Source organism: Equus asinus, chromosome 24 (assembly GCF_041296235.1).
Source record: "Equus asinus isolate D_3611 breed Donkey chromosome 24, EquAss-T2T_v2, whole genome shotgun sequence".
Classification (NCBI taxonomy): Eukaryota; Metazoa; Chordata; class Mammalia; order Perissodactyla; family Equidae; genus Equus; species Equus asinus.
Window position 1 is genome coordinate 25,986,409 of NC_091813.1, and position 17,527 is coordinate 26,003,935.

A 17,527-nucleotide genomic window follows, 5' to 3' on the forward strand; every position below is an offset into this window, starting at 1 on the left:
AGGTTTTGTTTGGGTTTTTGTAAGTCCTGTTGAGAGATTTTTTTTTACTGCTAACACTAAATATATGGTGTCTTTTCCAATACCACTTCTTCAACTCTCCAACACCAAATAGGTGTTAGCATCAGACTGCACAGGTTAAAGGGCTCAACCCAACAGGAGTGCCTTCACTTCAGGTGCCAGATGCAAGTACTTGGGCTCCAGATTTCCTGCACTGTCTCCAACTTGGAGAGGTCAGGGTCTGTGAATATATGACTACTCAAAAAGTGAGGTGTTATGTTGCTCTTTAATTTATCACATTACCTTTTCTTTTCTTACTGTCTTCCTTCCTTATTCTCCCTGATCAGTTAAGTACTTCTACTAGTTGGAGCTTAGTAGAGAGGAGAAAGCAGTATTTTCTTTTGAGTATTTGAGAGTAGAATATAGTTCCTTCCTTCCTTCATACCCACCTACCTATCTACCTGCCTTTCTGTCTACACATTGTTTTAAAGCTGCTTCTGTATGCCAGAGGATACAAGCCCTCACGGAATTTTCCGTCAAGAAACCCTCTCTTCCAGGAAATGACACCTGAATTTCCACATGGAAATGATGAGATGAATCTTAAATTTTGAAGTGTGAAAGAAGACCAATTATGGCTGTCTTCTATATTTTAGGGACATTTAATTAGTCTTACTCCATTTAGCATAATTGTAGAACCTTTTAGATAGTTCTTAGTAACTCACTATTTTAATAGTTGTAGAGTCTTATCATGTGGGTATCTGTTTAACTACTGTTGCCAGTTTCTTCCATATCTTCATTCTTTGGGATAAACAGCATTTTTTTCCCTTGGAATAAACCTGATGTGGTGAATTTGAAATATTTGCTTCATTAAGAGATGAGGAGTGTTTTTTAATTTAAAAAATAAGTGCTTCATTATAAAAATTACTTGACCTTATAATCATTCTTTAATATCTTTACTATTGATTTTATGTATGTTGAAGGTCTTTAGATTATTTTTTAAGTGATACAGCTTGTTATAAAAGACGGTAATATGTTATATACTATTTTTTTAATTAAGTGAAAAATTACATTTATTTTCTGAACATGTGTGATTCATCTATTGTTAGGTGTTGAATTTTTATGCTCCTTATATGAAAAGTAGAAAAGATAAATGTTCTTTTAAATTATTCACTGCATGCCTGATCAAGTATTACTTGCCCAGGTGTCTTTTTTTTAAAATAACTTTTAAATCTTAGAAATTTTGGGGTGAAAGGTGGTATTTTCACTAGGAAAGAGAGGAAATAATGCTTGCACTGTTTAAAACCAGCCTTCATGAAATGATGTTGATGTTGGATGAGTTAACACTAATCTTTTCTCCTACAGAGAGCTGCTGGAAATAAAACTATGAAGCTATTACTTTTAATATTTTAATTAGTATAAACTTTTTGTTTTTATAAATAAAAAACGTTATTTTTCAAAATTTCTCAGGGAAGAAAGAAAAACAGTTGATTAGTCAGTGTGCATTTTCGTTTACATTGAATACTTTTTATTCTTCCTTCCAAAACAGACACTCCTTGAATATGCAGAGAAATGGAAAACTTCCGAAGATCCTTTACCTTTGCTGGAGGTATACACAGTGGCTATCCAAAGTTATGTTAAAGCCCGGCCATATCTTACCTCTGAATGTGAAAACGTAGCATTGGTTCTGGAACGTTTGGCATTGTGAGTAGACCTTTGAGTAAATAAAAACTTAGATTTAGCTTTTTTGTTTTAATTTTGTACCTCAGGTCCTAAGATAGTTTAATTTTAAATAGATTAGTTATGAGGATTCTACTGGTGATGTTAGAATTGTTCATTTTATTTTAGTTTTAATTTTAATAATTATTTGTATCTTTACCAACTTTTTGTTTTTTAGAAGCTGTGTTGAACTTTTACTGTGTCTGCCTGTGGAGTTATCAGATAAACAGTGGGAACAATTTCAGGCACTGGTGCAGGTGAGAATATTTATCTATTAGATTTAATATAGGTATATCTTATGTCACTTTTCTTTATTCTTAAAAAATTATTTGATTAAGCTTTAAAATATCTAAGTAATGACAAACATTAATTGCTGCTCTTATCAACACTAGTGTCTTAACATATAGTAGATGCTCAGTAAACGTTTGCTAAATGAGTATATACATTTAGATAGATTGGTTGAATGTTGCATGGTTCTTTAAGATCAGATACTTAAGGACTTTGCCAGGGCAGTAAGGGAACACAAAAGAAAACGCCCTCGTTTGTATTTAGAAACAGTTTAATTAGTTGCTGAGAATCTGTGATATGCTAGTAAGTATTTGTCATATCTCATTTAATCCTTATGAAAACTTTGGGGGGTAAGGTATATTTTTCCCATTTTAAAGGTGAGGAAACTGAGGCTCATACTCTAAAATATTTATCTGCCCAAATTTATACAGCTAATATCACAGAGTAGTTATTTAAACCAAGGTTCTTTATTCCAAAGCCCATGCTTTATTCTCCTGTGTCTGAAAACTCATGCTGTACCTCTTTGTCTACTTATATAAATCCCACACAATCTGGCGCTTGTTGTTTTGGAGTATTTTCAAGAACGTTAAATTTTGTTTCAAGCACTAGATTGTGCTGGATATATTATAGCTTCAAGTAAATTTTGATTAATTGATTAGTTAAAAAGAATGTTCTTGCCAGTTAGTTTCAGAAAGTATGGTTTTCTCTTTCTCTAGCCAGTGTTCTTAAAATATCTTTTGGCCTTATGTTTTTCAGTAAGAAGTATATTAAAGAAGATTAGTCTCAACTTTTAGAAGCATGTGAAATAAACTGTAGTTAGGCAGAGAAATCAACATTCCTATTTTAATATTAAACATTAAAATCGACATAAAGTGCAAAATTCTTGAAGATAGGATTAATATCTTAATACCTTAGGGTTCCATATAGTGTCTTACACGTAATAGATACTTAATAACTGTTTGTTGAAATGAAGGTGTCTTGTCCTGTTTGTCACATTGCACCTAACTTTTTGATCATACAATCTCTATTTCAGCATATCAGTAACTTGTATCTTAGGTTTTTTTCTCTAGCAAGTGTTAATTTTTAGGCAATAATTATGTCTGAACTTTTTATTGTGTGGCATTCATATACATTCTACTACAGACCTAATTAAATAAGTTGTTTATATACAGATATAATACTGAATTCCTCATACTACTTATTTTGTTTGTCAACATAAGGTAAACTTTTAAACTTTCCTTTTTGAAACAATAGCACTAGTTGATACTTTTTCATATGGGTTAATGAGAAGGAAGTAACTCTTTAAATCCCTCTGTGGTAGCTTTTTGCTCAAAGAAAATTTCTTAAAGCACTTGAACTTGATGCAATGGGAAGATTTTTATGGTTTTGAGGAATAGACTTTTGCATAAACATAGCATGCAGCTTTAAGAATTTCCGTGACACTTTGCTCTCATTTCAGAGCTTCCTCAGTTATTTTATATCTGCTTAATAGCATTTGTCTCATTTTACCTGTGTTTTAACTGTTTAACATTTCTTTACCTCTCTAGAGGATAAGCCCCATAAATGCAGGGACTAGTTGCTCTCTTTCCTGGTACTTTGCCCATAGAAGTTCTCAATAAACATTTTCTAAATTGAATAAAAACTATTACCCTTTTGTGGCCTGAAGAATATGCCGATTGCATGAGCACTTGGAAACTAATAAGCAGGATTCAGTGTCAGCTTTAATAGGATAGTGCCAAGGCTATGTAATGAATAAATGAAAAAGCATGCATTTAGTTGTTTTCTTTTCATAAGTCCCTTTTATTGGAACATGTGTAAGCTGTCACTTAGGCCTTGATGCATTTATTAATGGTAGAAGTTTTGGGCAGAATTTTTTTACTAACACAGAGGATATAAAATGTGTAAGATCTTTTATGCTATGGATATTTTGATAGCTTCCTCAAGAAATAACTTTGCTCTTGCTTTAGATTTTGGGAGGAAAAAATAATATGGACTTATTTCTAGAAATCCATTGTATTTGTTTAAAATTTATAATTGATATAATTCTTACCCTTGAGATTTGTCTTTAAAAATCAGAAGTAAAGGAATTCAGCACTTTGTAATGTGATGTGAAATTTTTAAGATAAAAAGTCTTATTTTTCAAAAGTTTAGTGTTATATTTAAAGCCTGATAAGCTTGCTTTTAAAAATCTGTTGTAATTCTTTGGATGTTTATTTAATATTTATAGGTAGCTCATGAAAAGCTGATGGAGAATGGCAGCTGTGAATTGCATTTTTTAGCTACTCTAGCTCAAGAGACTGGGGTGTGGAAAAACCCGGTACTGTGCACTATTCTTTCCCAGGAACCATTGGATAAGGATAAAGGTAAATTTTCTAGAGAGAGAGAGACAGAAAAAAAAAAGAATCTTTAGACTAGAAAAAATAAGTACTTAAGATTGTTTTGATATAATTCATCTCAAGATATCCCGAAGAAGGACCATTTAATTAAATTTCACCTAAGGTTCTTGAGGCCCTTCACCTTTATTTTATTTGGGGGAAGATGTATTTATAGGGTTATACAGTCTTAGAGTAACAGAGAAACTAATGTCTTTTCAACAGAGGAGGCATTCCCTCTGCAACATCCTGACTGGTGGCAATCTAGCTTATATTTGATAACTAACTTCTTTGACAGATGGAAAAGCAGAAATAGGATAGTTAAATGATTTTCCTCAAAATAGAATAAGAAATTAATGCTAGAACTCTCAAGTCTTTTGTCTCTAAGATTAGTACTCTTTCTCAAACAGTTTATTGCTCAATTTTATTTTATCCTACTTTGTTGTTATTGGATGAGCTCGGGCAATAAAGATCCCAGTTAGACTCAAACTGGCAGATATGCTATTGGAAAAGTAGATGGCTAAATCACTAATACGTATAATAGTTAATGTTCAGAGTTCAAAAATTGTGTATACTACAAAGAGCACAGTCGTTGTCTTTGGTACTTTTCTTGAGATTATTTAGGAAAGAGCCCAGATTTCAACCTAACCTTTCCCAAGGTATTTAAAGAAGTAAATAAGCTTCTTCCATCATTTATTGCTCCTTTTCCTGTTGATTGATGGCAAACTCTAGATATTTTGCTATGTGATAGCAAATTTGAAGGTTCCAAGAAGGGAGTGTTGTTAAGCCCATTGCTTGTAAACTCTTCTGGTACTTCGATATTTACCAAAAGCCTTCCCAGCCAATCTCCAAACTTCTTTTCAACCTGCTTGTTGCTTCCTGACTCCCTTCTTAACATTTCTCCCTGCTTTCCTGATAGTTGAAGCAGTGTTATCTGTTTCTTAGTTTTCAGAAGAAGTTTATTTTTAGTACCTCATTCCTTTGTGGAGATCCACAGATTAGCTACCGGCTTCTCAAGACTTTAGAGAAAGGGAGAGTAGACCCTCAGTATTTAAAATAATACTAAAAGGAAGAACATTTAAAAGTTGAGAATCTTAGATTTTTTTGCCTTTGGTATATTAGTTTTATTCCCAATATATTAATAGCATTATGTTGTTATTCCTGTAATCAAATTATACTTTCTAATTTTCCTGGGTTTTGGCAATATTGGATGTAATACATTAATGATAATATCAAGTTACATTGTATAGTTCCTAACAGTTTGAAATGTTCTTTTATATATGGTTTCATTTAACCTTATAATGATTCAGTGAAAAAAGTAGGATCTTTATTGTCCCTATTTTACAGATGAGAAAATGGAGGCTCAGAAAAATTAGTTCCTTTCTATATCATGTTGCCAGTGATGTGAGGCAGAGCCAGAAATTGAAGTCAGATCCTCAACCCCTCTCCTTTGTATATTATGCCCTGTTGTACCTAGCCTAATAAAATAAAATCACACCTAGCTTAAATAAAGAATTAACTCCTTTTTTCTGTTGTCAGTTTCTGAAAAGTTTTTGCCAAACTCACACGTTATGCTATAGCAGGAAAATGGAACCTTTACCTTAGCAGAGATTTAAAATTTACTTAAAAAGAAAATGTGCTCAGTTTCTTTACTTGTTTAAATGTGCCTAACATTGTTTCTGTTAACAAATGTCTCTGCCCATCTCTGTGCTGCTTTATTTCTTGATCTTCACCTGACATAACCACTAGAATAATTTGGACTATGCAGCCAAGAGGAGTTTCTACAATAGTAGATGGATTGTACGTAGCCAGCCTTTAATACAACTCATGAAGCAACCAGACAAATGTTATATAATGAGATTTTGCGGCCATAATTTTTACTTACTCCTCTGTTATTTAGAATGCTTTTTTGATGGGAGTTATTTTATGAATAACATAAGTTAGAAGTTGATTAGAAGTTTATTTCTTCCTTTTAAAAAGTTGAAGGAATTAATATTTTATACATGCATACTAATTTACTTACATTTTCAAATATGATGGTTTAAAGGATGGGGAACTTTTAGCTTTTTATATTAAATATCCAGCCCCTTGGCTTAACTGAATCTAGCCTATAGTGCATTTGAAGAGAAGAGCTAGAGCTCAGGGAATAATGAGTACACCTTGGTAGGCTGCTCTGCTCGTTAATTTGTTTGTAGTGAAGCCTTTGAAGGTTTGGTGTAGTATTTGAACAGTAGATAGTCCACTTAATCTTAAATTATTTCCTTTTTTGTTTTAGTTGACTAATTTTGGACCTACTAAAACCCAGCTAAACCAAAAAATCCCCTTTGATTTTGGAGGATTGAGGGGGGGCGGGACTCAAAATTAAAAATGCTGGTTTCACTATAAGGTTTTAGCATCCTAGAATAAGGTTAAGTAAACCAACGTAATTCAAGTAGATGGCCTTTGAATATCACAGGAACTTGAGGCTTATATATTGCCTGTGCCAATTTCTTTAGTCATAATCTCGGGATTGGAAAGGCAGTAAATGCTCATTTATTTTTTACCCAATTTTAACTCCCTTCTAAAAACATCACTGTTAAATAAATCAATCTTTGCTTCAGCACTTCCAGCGAATGATAACTGTTAGTTCAGTCCATTCTTAGCCTGCTATTAGAAAATCTTCATTGTGAAAATTGTGAAAACTGCATTCTTTGAGTTTACTACCTTTTGGATCTATAGTGCTACCCCTAAAGCCATACCACACAAAGCATAAATCCTCTTTCACGTCATAGCAATTGTGATTTTTAAAGCTCACCATCATGTCCACACCCTGTCATCTTTTCTTCTGTAGACTAAAAGCCTTCCTGTTGTGGCATGATTTTAAATCTATAATCATGATTCCTGATTTTTGAGTGTGTTTTGTTTGTTGTTCTCTTTAATGTGTAATTTTCAGAACTTAGTGTGTGCCCCAAATATGGTCTGACCAGCTTTGAGGTCATTGGTACTGTCATCCTCTTCCTCCTGACAATTTATACTTAAGTTAGTGTGACCTAAGATGACATTACCTTTTTGGGTAGCCATATCATCCTGACAACTCAGTGAGCTTCCTAAAATCACACAGAAAATTTTAAATAAATGATACTCTTAAATGATCTTCATTTTTATACTTGGTCTTTTGGCACACAGGTATTATATTTTTTTTTTTCTGTTTAAGTTCACTGTGTTGGATCCTTTGCAACTTGTTGATAATTTCGGTTTCCTCTCAGTAGCAGACCTTATTAATATACACTCTGTTGGCATCCAGGTCCTTGATAATTACCATAAAATGATCATGTCCCAAAACCTAGCCACTGGTCTACTGGTCTCAGTCTTCCTGCTTGCCTTCAGTCCTTTAGTCAGTACCCTTTGGTTATGATTGTTTCATCAAATACACCTATTTGTCCTTATGTCTGGTCCATGGTTCTCTGTTTTGTCTGTTAGGGTGTGATGAAAGACCATGACAGGTATTTGGCTAGAGTTCTATTAAGTAAGATTGTTTAATATTGAAGTTAGTCTGACCTAATTTATTACTTTTTAAATGAACTTTTTATTTTAGAATAGTTTCAGATTTACAAAAAATTTGTAAAGACTTCCCATATTTCCCACAACTCATTTTCTCTATTAATATCTTACATTAGTATGTTATATACATTTGTCACAGTTAATAAACCAATATTGATACTTTGTTATTAATTAAAGTCCATACTTTATTCAGATTTCCTTAGTTTTTACCTAATGTCCTTTTTCTGTTCCAGGATCCCATCCAGGACACCACATTACATTTAGTCGTCATGTCTCCTTAGGCTCCTCTTGGCTGTGACAGTTTTTCAGACTTTCCTTGTTTTTGATGACCTTGACAGTTTTGAGGAGTACTGGTCAGGTATTTTGTAGAATGTCCCTCAATTGGGATTTGTCTGATGTTGCTCTCATGATTAGAACTGGGATTACGGGTTTGGGGGAGGAAGATCACAGAGGTAAAGTGCCATTGTCATCAAATTATTTCAAGGGTGCATACTGTCAACGTGACTTCTCACTGTTGATGTTGACCCTGATCACCTGGCTGACGTGGTGTGTTTGTCAGGTTTCTCCACTGTAAAGTTACTCTTTTCTCCCTTTCGATGCTCTGCTCTTTGGAGGGAAGTTACTATATGCAGCTCACACTTAAGAGGTGGAGAGTTAAGCTTCACCTCCTTGAGGCATTATCTACCTAGATTATTTGAAATTCTACACAGGAGGTTTGTCTTTTCTTTCTCCTTTATTTACTTATTTAGCGATTTTAATATCAGTGTGGACTAATTAGATATTTATCTTATACTTTGGTCATAATTCAATACTACTTATTTATTGTGTTGCTCAAATTATTCCAGCTTTGGCTGAAGGGAACTCTCTGAGTTAACTTCTGTGTCACTTTGACATACCCCCATCATTGTGGGTTGTATTTTTTGTCTGAGTAGTTCCTTGCTTCTGGCACAATAAGGTGCTCCAGGTTTACCTTGCGTATTTCCTGCCCCAGTTCTAGAATCAGCTGTTTCTCCAAGGAGCCCTGGCTCCTTTTATAGGAGACCAATATTAGAAACCAAGACATGGTAACTAGGTGTGCTTGTTGCTGCTAGGGTGTCACTGCTTCTAGGATCTCTCAGTGGACAAGCAAGAAAATATATGTTGGTATACTAATCTGTGTGCATACACATATCTCTAAATATTTCTATATGTAACCAGCTGTATCTATGTTACATTAAATATCAGAGTTCATCCTGATGTCTCCAACTCTAATCCATACCACCTGGATCATTCTAGCCTCTTCCTATTGCTTATCTATAACCTCTCACTTCAACAGAATGTCGTATAATTGGGATCATACAGTATGTAACCTTTTCAGACTGGCTTCTCCCACCATTGGCCATCCATATACTTAATCAGCCCTAGTGTACCTGTATAGTAGTTTCAGAATTGATAACCTGTACCCCTGTGGAAAGCAACTTTATCAAGTCCAATGCTGTGTACAGTTTCTCTTGCCATTATTCTTAGAGACTCCACTCATCCAAAGTTAGGTCGGCACCTTATTCCCCCACCTCTTTCAGTGAAGTTCTTGCATAACGTTTGTGATATAGTTAAATTATTTTGCTATATTCTCCATTCCATCCTGCGTTCCCCCACCCTCCTAAATAATTTTTTTAAATTTGCATACCTTAAGATTCCCTCTTTGTGCTGTAATGGATCATGCTTTTGGTGTTTTCTAAAAACTCGTTTACAAACCCAAGGTCATATAGATGTTTCTCTTGTTTTCTCCTACACGTTTTATAGTTTTGCGTTTTAACATTTGGGTCTATGATACATTTTGAGATAACTTTTGTGAAAAGCGTAACCTAATTTATGTTTAGTGACTCTGTCTTGGCTTTTAACAGTCACACTTCTTTTTCTGAACAATCACAAGTCATGTTTTTAATGTAATTAATTTTGAGACTCTTAACTCAGGATTATATCTATTCCTCTAGCCTACAGTTTTGCAAAATTTACCATCAGCTCCATTTTGAAAATTACATTTCCCCATTTATTTCTCTTTGCCTCACTGTTCTACCCTTTTCAATCTAAAGTTTATTATCAGAACCGTCATAAGACTAGAGGAATTTTCCTTTTCTCTGTCATCATAAATAATACATAATCAAACCCAAGCATCAGGCTTTTCTCAAGAGGTTACCCACCTCCACTAATTTGATCGTTCTCAGCATTTTTGGTGAGCTAGGGGTCATCTTAGGTTTTAGCTTTAATAACATTTTGCATAGGTTGGTACCAGATCTCAGATACTCATGGTGCATCCTTGGTCCTGAGCCTGCTTTTCCTTCTTGTACATGTGTCATTGTAAAATCTAAACTCAGAGAGAGCTCCCTATTACAGTCGCACTGAATTCCTTCAGCCCTTCCCCTTCTACTTCTATATTGGGTTAATTTGCAATTGCATATTTGCGTTTTTATCAGCTTGCCAGTCCTTTCTTGAATTTAAGCCCTACAGTTCTCTCTCTCTTTTTTTTTCCAGAAACCCTTGGTTTTCAAAGGAAATTTCTAAAAGCTGAAGCTTTTCCGTAGTACTTATAAATCCTTCAGAGTTTTATGAGGAAATAAGTCTTTATTTCAGTAATAAACTGCATTTTGCAGTGAACATGGGAAAAATGCTGCGTGGTTTACCAGACATTAGTACACGTAAGATGCAGTAGTGTTTTAAAGGGAGAGGAGATGGGAGGAAAGAACAAATGATAACTAATATTTTCCAGGTAAATAGGATGAGGCCAGATCTGACTAAATGCAGCTGCTGCATTTGCTTTCAGATAGTAAATCTCAGTTCTTTCACTGACACTTTTGGTATATTGTTTGTGTTTATATATTTCTGTCTTTACCTGTCTGTATAGAGAATGCCAAAGGGGTGACTCTGAGACCTAGCCTTAAATCTATTGACAGTTTTTTTATATTAGGACATTTGTTATAGAAGGTCACTAAAAAGAGCACCTTATAGACTGACTATATAGTAAGTACTCCCAGAAATATAATTTTCCTAACTTGTTTCTCTTTGTCTTCTATTTATTTCCTTTGTTTTCTTCCCTCTCCTTTGTCTTTACGTGACCTTGGTATTAAAAAAATAGTAAATGGAACATTTTAGATTTTATTTTTAAAAATCACTACTAAATTAGATTGCCTTCTGCTTGTGTAAAACTAGATCCTTGAGGATCAGTGACTCTGGATAGAATTAAGCTGATAGAACTTCACCACAATAAGCTTATAAAAGTATTCACTCTCCCATTTCAGGCTGAGGACATATTTTATATTAATTTTGTTAACGTTAATTATAGTGTAACTATATAATTAAATATAGTGACCCCAAAATTTTCGTTTTTACTAAAAATGATTTTAAAACACATACTCAGTGGCTCCTTGAAACATCTTAGAAAAATACGTTATTTCTGTTTTAGTAAATGTATTTGTTAATGTCAGTTTAATTAAAAGTAATACCAATAAATCTTATTTCACAAAAAAATGTTAGTGTTGCATATTAATTAGGTTCATCTGTGACATGGAATTTTTTAAATCTGTTTTATATCAATCATGTCAAAAAATCAGTTATGACCATAAAATTTCAGACTTAATGAAAAAGCAAGCAGCATGATTTAAGAAGTTCTGAGATCTTAAAGTGAAAATTCTCTTTCTTATAAATGTAACTTGTTCCCTCAGGAAAGGGTGAGGGGTGGGGTAAAGATTAAGACTATCCCTAATTGATAATTCGGATGCTGAAATACGGTTACCTAGAGACGTGGTTGTCAGTCCTGGCTGTGCTTAAATCACCTGGAGAGTTTTTAGACGCACCAGTGCCGGAGGCCTGCCTCAGACCAATCAAATTAGGGTTTCTGGATGTGAGCCCCAGGCATTAGTACTTTTTAGAAGTTCAATTGTACAGCTAGGGTGAAGAACCAGTGAAGAGGTGGAAGTGTTATGTTTTTATTAAATTTCTGAATTTAGATTTTTTTCGCTAAGGATGCTGAATTTATTTCTAAGGCATTTTTTTTATTGTGGTAAAACACATAAAATGTACCATTTAATCATTTTTAAGTGTATAGTTTAGTAGTGTTAAGTATATTCATATTGTTGTGAAAAAGATCTCTAGAACTTTTTCATCTTGCAAAACTAAAATTCTGACAAATAACACTCTCATTTCCCCCCACCCTCCGTTCCCAGCCTCTAGTTAACCAGCATTCTACTTTTTGTTTCTATGACTTTGACCACTTCAGATAGCTCATATAAGTGGAGTCATACCATATTTATCCTTTTGTGACTGGCTTATTTTACTTAGCATAATGTCCTCAAGGTTCATATTATAGCATGTGACAGGATTGCCTTCCTTTTAAAAGATGAATAGGATTCCATTATGTGTGTGTGTGTATATATATATATATACATTTTGTTTATTCATTCATCAGTTGATGGACATTTGGATTGCTGCCACCTCTTGGCTGTTGTGAGTATAGTCACGTGCCACATAAGGGCAATTTGGTCAGTAATGGATGTGACAGATTGCATATATGACGGTGGTCTCATAAGATTAGTACCATATAGCCTAGGTATGTAGTAGGCTATGCCATCTAGATTTTTGTAAGTAGGTTCTGTGATGTTTGCATAGTGACGAAATAGCCTAGCGATGCAGTTCTCAGAACATGTCTCCATCGTTAAGCATCACATGACTGTAGTGCTGCTGTGAACATGGGAGTGCAAATATCTGTTCAAGACCTTCCTTTCAATTCTGTTTCATATATACCCAGAAGTGGAATAGCACGATGATATGATAATTCTATTTTTAATTTTTTTAGGAGCTTCCAGATTGTTTTGTATAGAGTTTGCACCATTTTATAGTCCCGTATCAACAGTGCACAAAGGTTCCGAGTACTGCACAACCTTCACCAACACTTATTTCTGTTTCTTGGATAGTACCCATTCTAATGGGTATGAGGTGCTGTTTCGTTGTGGTTTTGATTTACATTTCTCTGATGATCAGTGATATTCAGTATCTTCATGTGCTTGTTGGTCATTTGTATATCATCTTTGGAGAAATGTCTATTCAAGTCCTTTGCCCACTTTTTAATAGGACTATTTGTTTTTTCATTGTTGAGTTGTAGGAGTTCTTTATATGTTCTGGATATTAACCCCTTATCAGATTTGTGATTTGCAAATATTTTCTCCCATTCTGTTTAGATAGCTTTTGCACTCTGTTGATTCTGTCTTTTGCTGCACAAAATGTCAAGTTTGATGGTAGTCCCTTTTGTCTATTTTTGTTTTTGTTGCCTGACTTAGTGTCATATCCAATAAGTCAATGCCAGGTCCAGTGTCTTGAAACTTTTTCTCTTTGTTTTTTTTCTGGTAGTTTTATAGTTTTGGATCTTATGTTTAGGTCTTTAATCCATTTGAAGTTAATTTTTTTATATGGTGTAAGATAAGGGTCCAACTTCATTCTTTTGCATGTGGGTATCCAGATTTCTCAGCACCATTTATTGAAAAGACTGTCCTTTTCCCATTGAGTGGTTTTGGCACTCTTGTCAAAGCTCTTTTGACCATGTGTGTGAGGGTTTATTTCTGGGCTTTTTATTCTACTGCATTGCTTATATGTCTTGTCTTTATGCCAGTATCACACTATTTTGATTACTGTAGCTTTGTAATATATTTTGAAGTGGTGGAAGTTCTTTTTCAACTTTACTTGTTGAAAAATATTCCAGCTTTGTTCTTTTTCAAAATTATTTGGTTATTTGGGGTCCCTTGAGATTCCCTGTGAATTTTAGGATAAATTTTTCTAGCTCTGCAAAAAATGCCATTGCGATTTTTATGGGGATTGCATTGAATCTGTAGATTGCTTTGGGAACTTGGACATCTTAACAGTGTTAAGTCTTGCAATCCGTGAGCACAGAGATCTTTCCATTGACTTTAATAGTCTTTAATTTCTTTCAGCAATGTTTTTGTAGGTTTCAGTGTACAAGTCTTTCACCTTCTTGGTTAGATTTATTCCTAAGTATTTTGTTCTTTTTGTTGCTGTTGTAAATGGAGTTGTTTTCTTAGTTTCCTTTTCAGATTATCCATTGTTTGTGTATAGAAATGCCACTTACTTTTGTTCTGATGTTTGTATCCTACAACGTTGCTAAATTTATTAGTTCTAATCGGTTTTTTTGTGGAGTCTTTAGGGTTTTCTACATATAACATCATGCCATCTGCAGTCAGATGATTTTACTTTTTCCTTTCCAGTTTGGATGGCTTTTATTTCTTGTTCTTGCCCAAATGCTGAATTGACTTTTAAGAGGAAATACAAATTGTATTTTTTAGAAAGGAATAGGTGGTGCAGATTGATGTGGGCCATGATGAGAATTTTGGAATTTTACCCTTTGAAGGCAAAGGGAAACCACTGGTGGGGTTTAAATTGGGAGAAGACAATCAAGTGTGTGCTTAAAAAAAAGCACTCTGGGTCTTAGTGGAGATGTGATGGAGAGAGTAAGAGTGGATGCAAAAGACTAGCAGAGTGCTGCAGAGTGGTCTGATAGCTTAATGATTTGAGTTGGGAGGAGAGGGCAAATGGTAAGAATAGGGATGGAGAAATTTAATGGGATTGAGGATGCAGGAGTTAGAAGTGACAGAATTAGATGGTGGATTGGATATATGTGTGAGAAGGAGGCAGGAGAGAGGATTTTAAGGCCAACTCTTAGGTTTCTGGCTTGAGCACAACTGAGTGGATTGAGATAACACATACTGTGGTAGACAGTTTCTGTATGCAGAGTTTGAGATGCTTGTGAAACACCTAGTAGGAGGTGTTGAGAAGAAAATTGTGTATGAATCTGGGTGTAGAAATATGCACCCAGTAAATAAGTTGGCTGCACTTTGGGAGGAATCTAAGACCTAGTTTAAGTTTTGGTGCATAGTATGCACTCAGTTAATATTTATGTAATGATTTATCACAAAAATTCAACCTACATATTGTAATATTTTTAAAGTTAATTACCTTTAATGTAGGAACTAATATTTTCCTTTTTGATACTATGTAAGTGGCATTTTATGAGAAGGCCATTATTGCTTTCTTAATTGAACTGGCTGGATATTATTCATTTACATTGCTATTTTATGTCATCCAGCTCTCTTGATAGGCTTGAATGTGATAAAACCTGCTTTTCTGTTCGAGTCCATAAATACAGAAAATAGGTTAAAAAGCTACACACAACTAAACTTCAAGGTATTTTAACTTTTCTGGGGGGAGAGTGGCAAAAGCAGGGTAGAGTATGAAATTTCCTGTGACTAGTTGCTCAAGGATAAAGATCGTAAAACTTTTTTCCTAAGTCTAGCAAGCACTAAAACAGGTAGTCGTTGATGTGATAACTCATAAGGAAAAGCATGTCCTGGATTGGAGAGAAGTAGAGAAAGATACAGAGGAATTGGAAAATGGAAAGCAGCAAAAGAGAAATGAAGGAGGGGGAGCAGTAAGCTTTCGATAGGTTCTGAATTGAGTGTTAAGAGTGTAATCTACTCTTGATCCACTTGAATCATGAGCTTCAGAATACGTTACTTACTTTCCCTTAAAAGCTAATGCTACTTCACAGCTCTTTGCTGCTATAAAGTGCCATTCTAATTGGAAGTAGACACACTCATCAAATGAGAATTTTTTCTCCTCGTCTCACCACTGTATAAAGCTGGAAGTCAGAAGATTCCATTATTCTGGTCCTGGTTCTGTCATTAACTGGCTTTTTGACCCTAGGAAGTCACTTGCCTTCTGTGAGCCTCAGTTTACTCATCTGCCAAATGATGGAGCTGGACAAAATGATCTGTAAAGTCCCTTTGGCTCTAATAGTCTGTATTTCTTTGAAATCAGTTTTGTTCTAAGTGTGGCAGTAGTTTCTCATTTAAAAAAAGAAATCCACACAACTATGTTTTTGAAATTTATAATTTAACGTATATTCTCCTATACATGGAGTTAGCACAGAAATTATTTTGCAAAATTTGTTATTCTAACTTACATGCTGCTATTTGAGATTTTAGGGACTATTTGAGATTCTCCTATTAAGACTATCTTCAGTTTTGTTAAATCCTTGCCACCTTTAATAATTTCTTTGCCGTAATCTTCAGAGTTTGTTGATTATGAGTTTTTGTGGGAGTATTTGAAGTAATTCTGACTTTGTATTGTTAGAGTTTCCTTTTGAGAGAATTATTGTGTTAGGAAACTAAAGCTGTTTTTTAGAGTCTGTGACTGATTTATAACTGGAATAACTTTTATCTTAACTTGATTTTTCTTAAAATTTTCAGTTAAAATCTTTACAGATTTTGCTTTGGCAGAACTGAACAGTGAAAAGACATTTGTAATATAATTATCCTAATAGCATCAGGTGATATTTAAAAAAGGAAAGTAATGCCCTGTATATGTAAGACATATAGTCAGAGGCACCAGAAAGTTATACATTTAGTTTTATTTATCTCTGTTCAGTATGTATACTTTTTGGTTCACATTCATGTAAAGAATGAGAGTAGCAGGTACAAAGGTTTAGACTAAGGAAAGGATGAAACTTGGAATTCTGTGTAAAATTTCTTAGATGCTCATGGTTTTAATACTGAGGAACCATGATCATACTATCTTACAGAGTAATCTTTTCATAGGGGAGTAGAGTACAGTTAGATCTAAAAAATAAAGGTACTAGCAAAGGATATTTAAAGAAGGGAAGAACATCTCTCAGTCTCCATCTTCTAACCCATAAATTACTTACTAGACATGTCTTCCAGTCTGTTCACAAGTAGAGAAATTGTGTGTTTTATTTATAGGATATTAAAGATTTTATTACTAAAAGCCTTCCAAAGGTTTCAGGCTAGCCATCCCCAAGTAAATTTTTAAACGTGATTTTCATCCTGGTAGAGAAGACTTAGGGAAAAGTTTAAATTTGCAGTTGTTAAAATTTAAATTCTTCTCCACAAATACAAAAAATAAAAGTTAAATTCTTCTTTGTAGTCGAACAGACCAAGTACTAGGAAATGCAAAGATTTGAACAGAATAGAAATTTATTATGTGTCAGTCTTAAGCAAATGTTGAGGTTTATCAACTGATGTTTTAAAAATAACACAGACCCACAGAAGTTTGAGCAGACTCCCCTCATCCCCTTATTTATTTTTCTTTAGCTATTTTAACTCATTCTAAAGCACCTATTTAGCAAGATACATTTCTCTTTGGTAAAATGAAAAATAAATCGTCACTATTGAACACAATATTAGTTGAATCTCATCCTCTGGAATATCCAAACATCCTTTCATGGTTGCCCATATGAGTGTGTAATGCCCTAGCACTGCAGATTTCTAGAGATGCTAACCCCTGGTATTCAAGAATAAATGCTGTGGGAAAAAGAATTTAGTATAATTTTAATAACACTGACTCTTAGATTAATGCAAAGTTATTTTTATCAAAAGGAAGTTAATTCACCTCATTCTAAATGGTACTTTCAGGGACACAAATATTTAATGCATCTTTAAACAATTAGCAATATAATCTTTTGCTTATAAAGTCAAGTATTTTGTGATAGCCTGACAGTAATAGAAAATTGCAAAAATAAAAATAAAGTTCCTGTGCTTTTAAGAAAATATTCCTTA

General features: G+C 34.1%; 1 protein-coding gene across 4 annotated transcripts in view; it reads left to right on the forward strand.

Moving 5' to 3' along the window:
* Positions 1-17,527, forward strand: part of ZNF292 (zinc finger protein 292) — a 91,364-nt gene that overhangs the window by 48,527 nt on the left and 25,310 nt on the right. For 2 of the 4 annotated variants that reach the window (XM_070496626.1, XM_070496629.1), the window contains 3 exons: positions 1,544-1,698; positions 1,892-1,970; positions 4,229-4,364. In XM_070496626.1, the coding sequence (XP_070352727.1) occupies positions 1,544-1,698; positions 1,892-1,970; positions 4,229-4,364 (370 nt within the window). Of the gene's footprint in view, positions 1-1,543; positions 1,699-1,891; positions 1,971-4,228; positions 4,365-8,146; positions 8,272-17,527 lie in introns of those variants that run through there. The other 2 variants (XM_070496627.1, XM_070496628.1) reach the window with 2 other exon arrangements.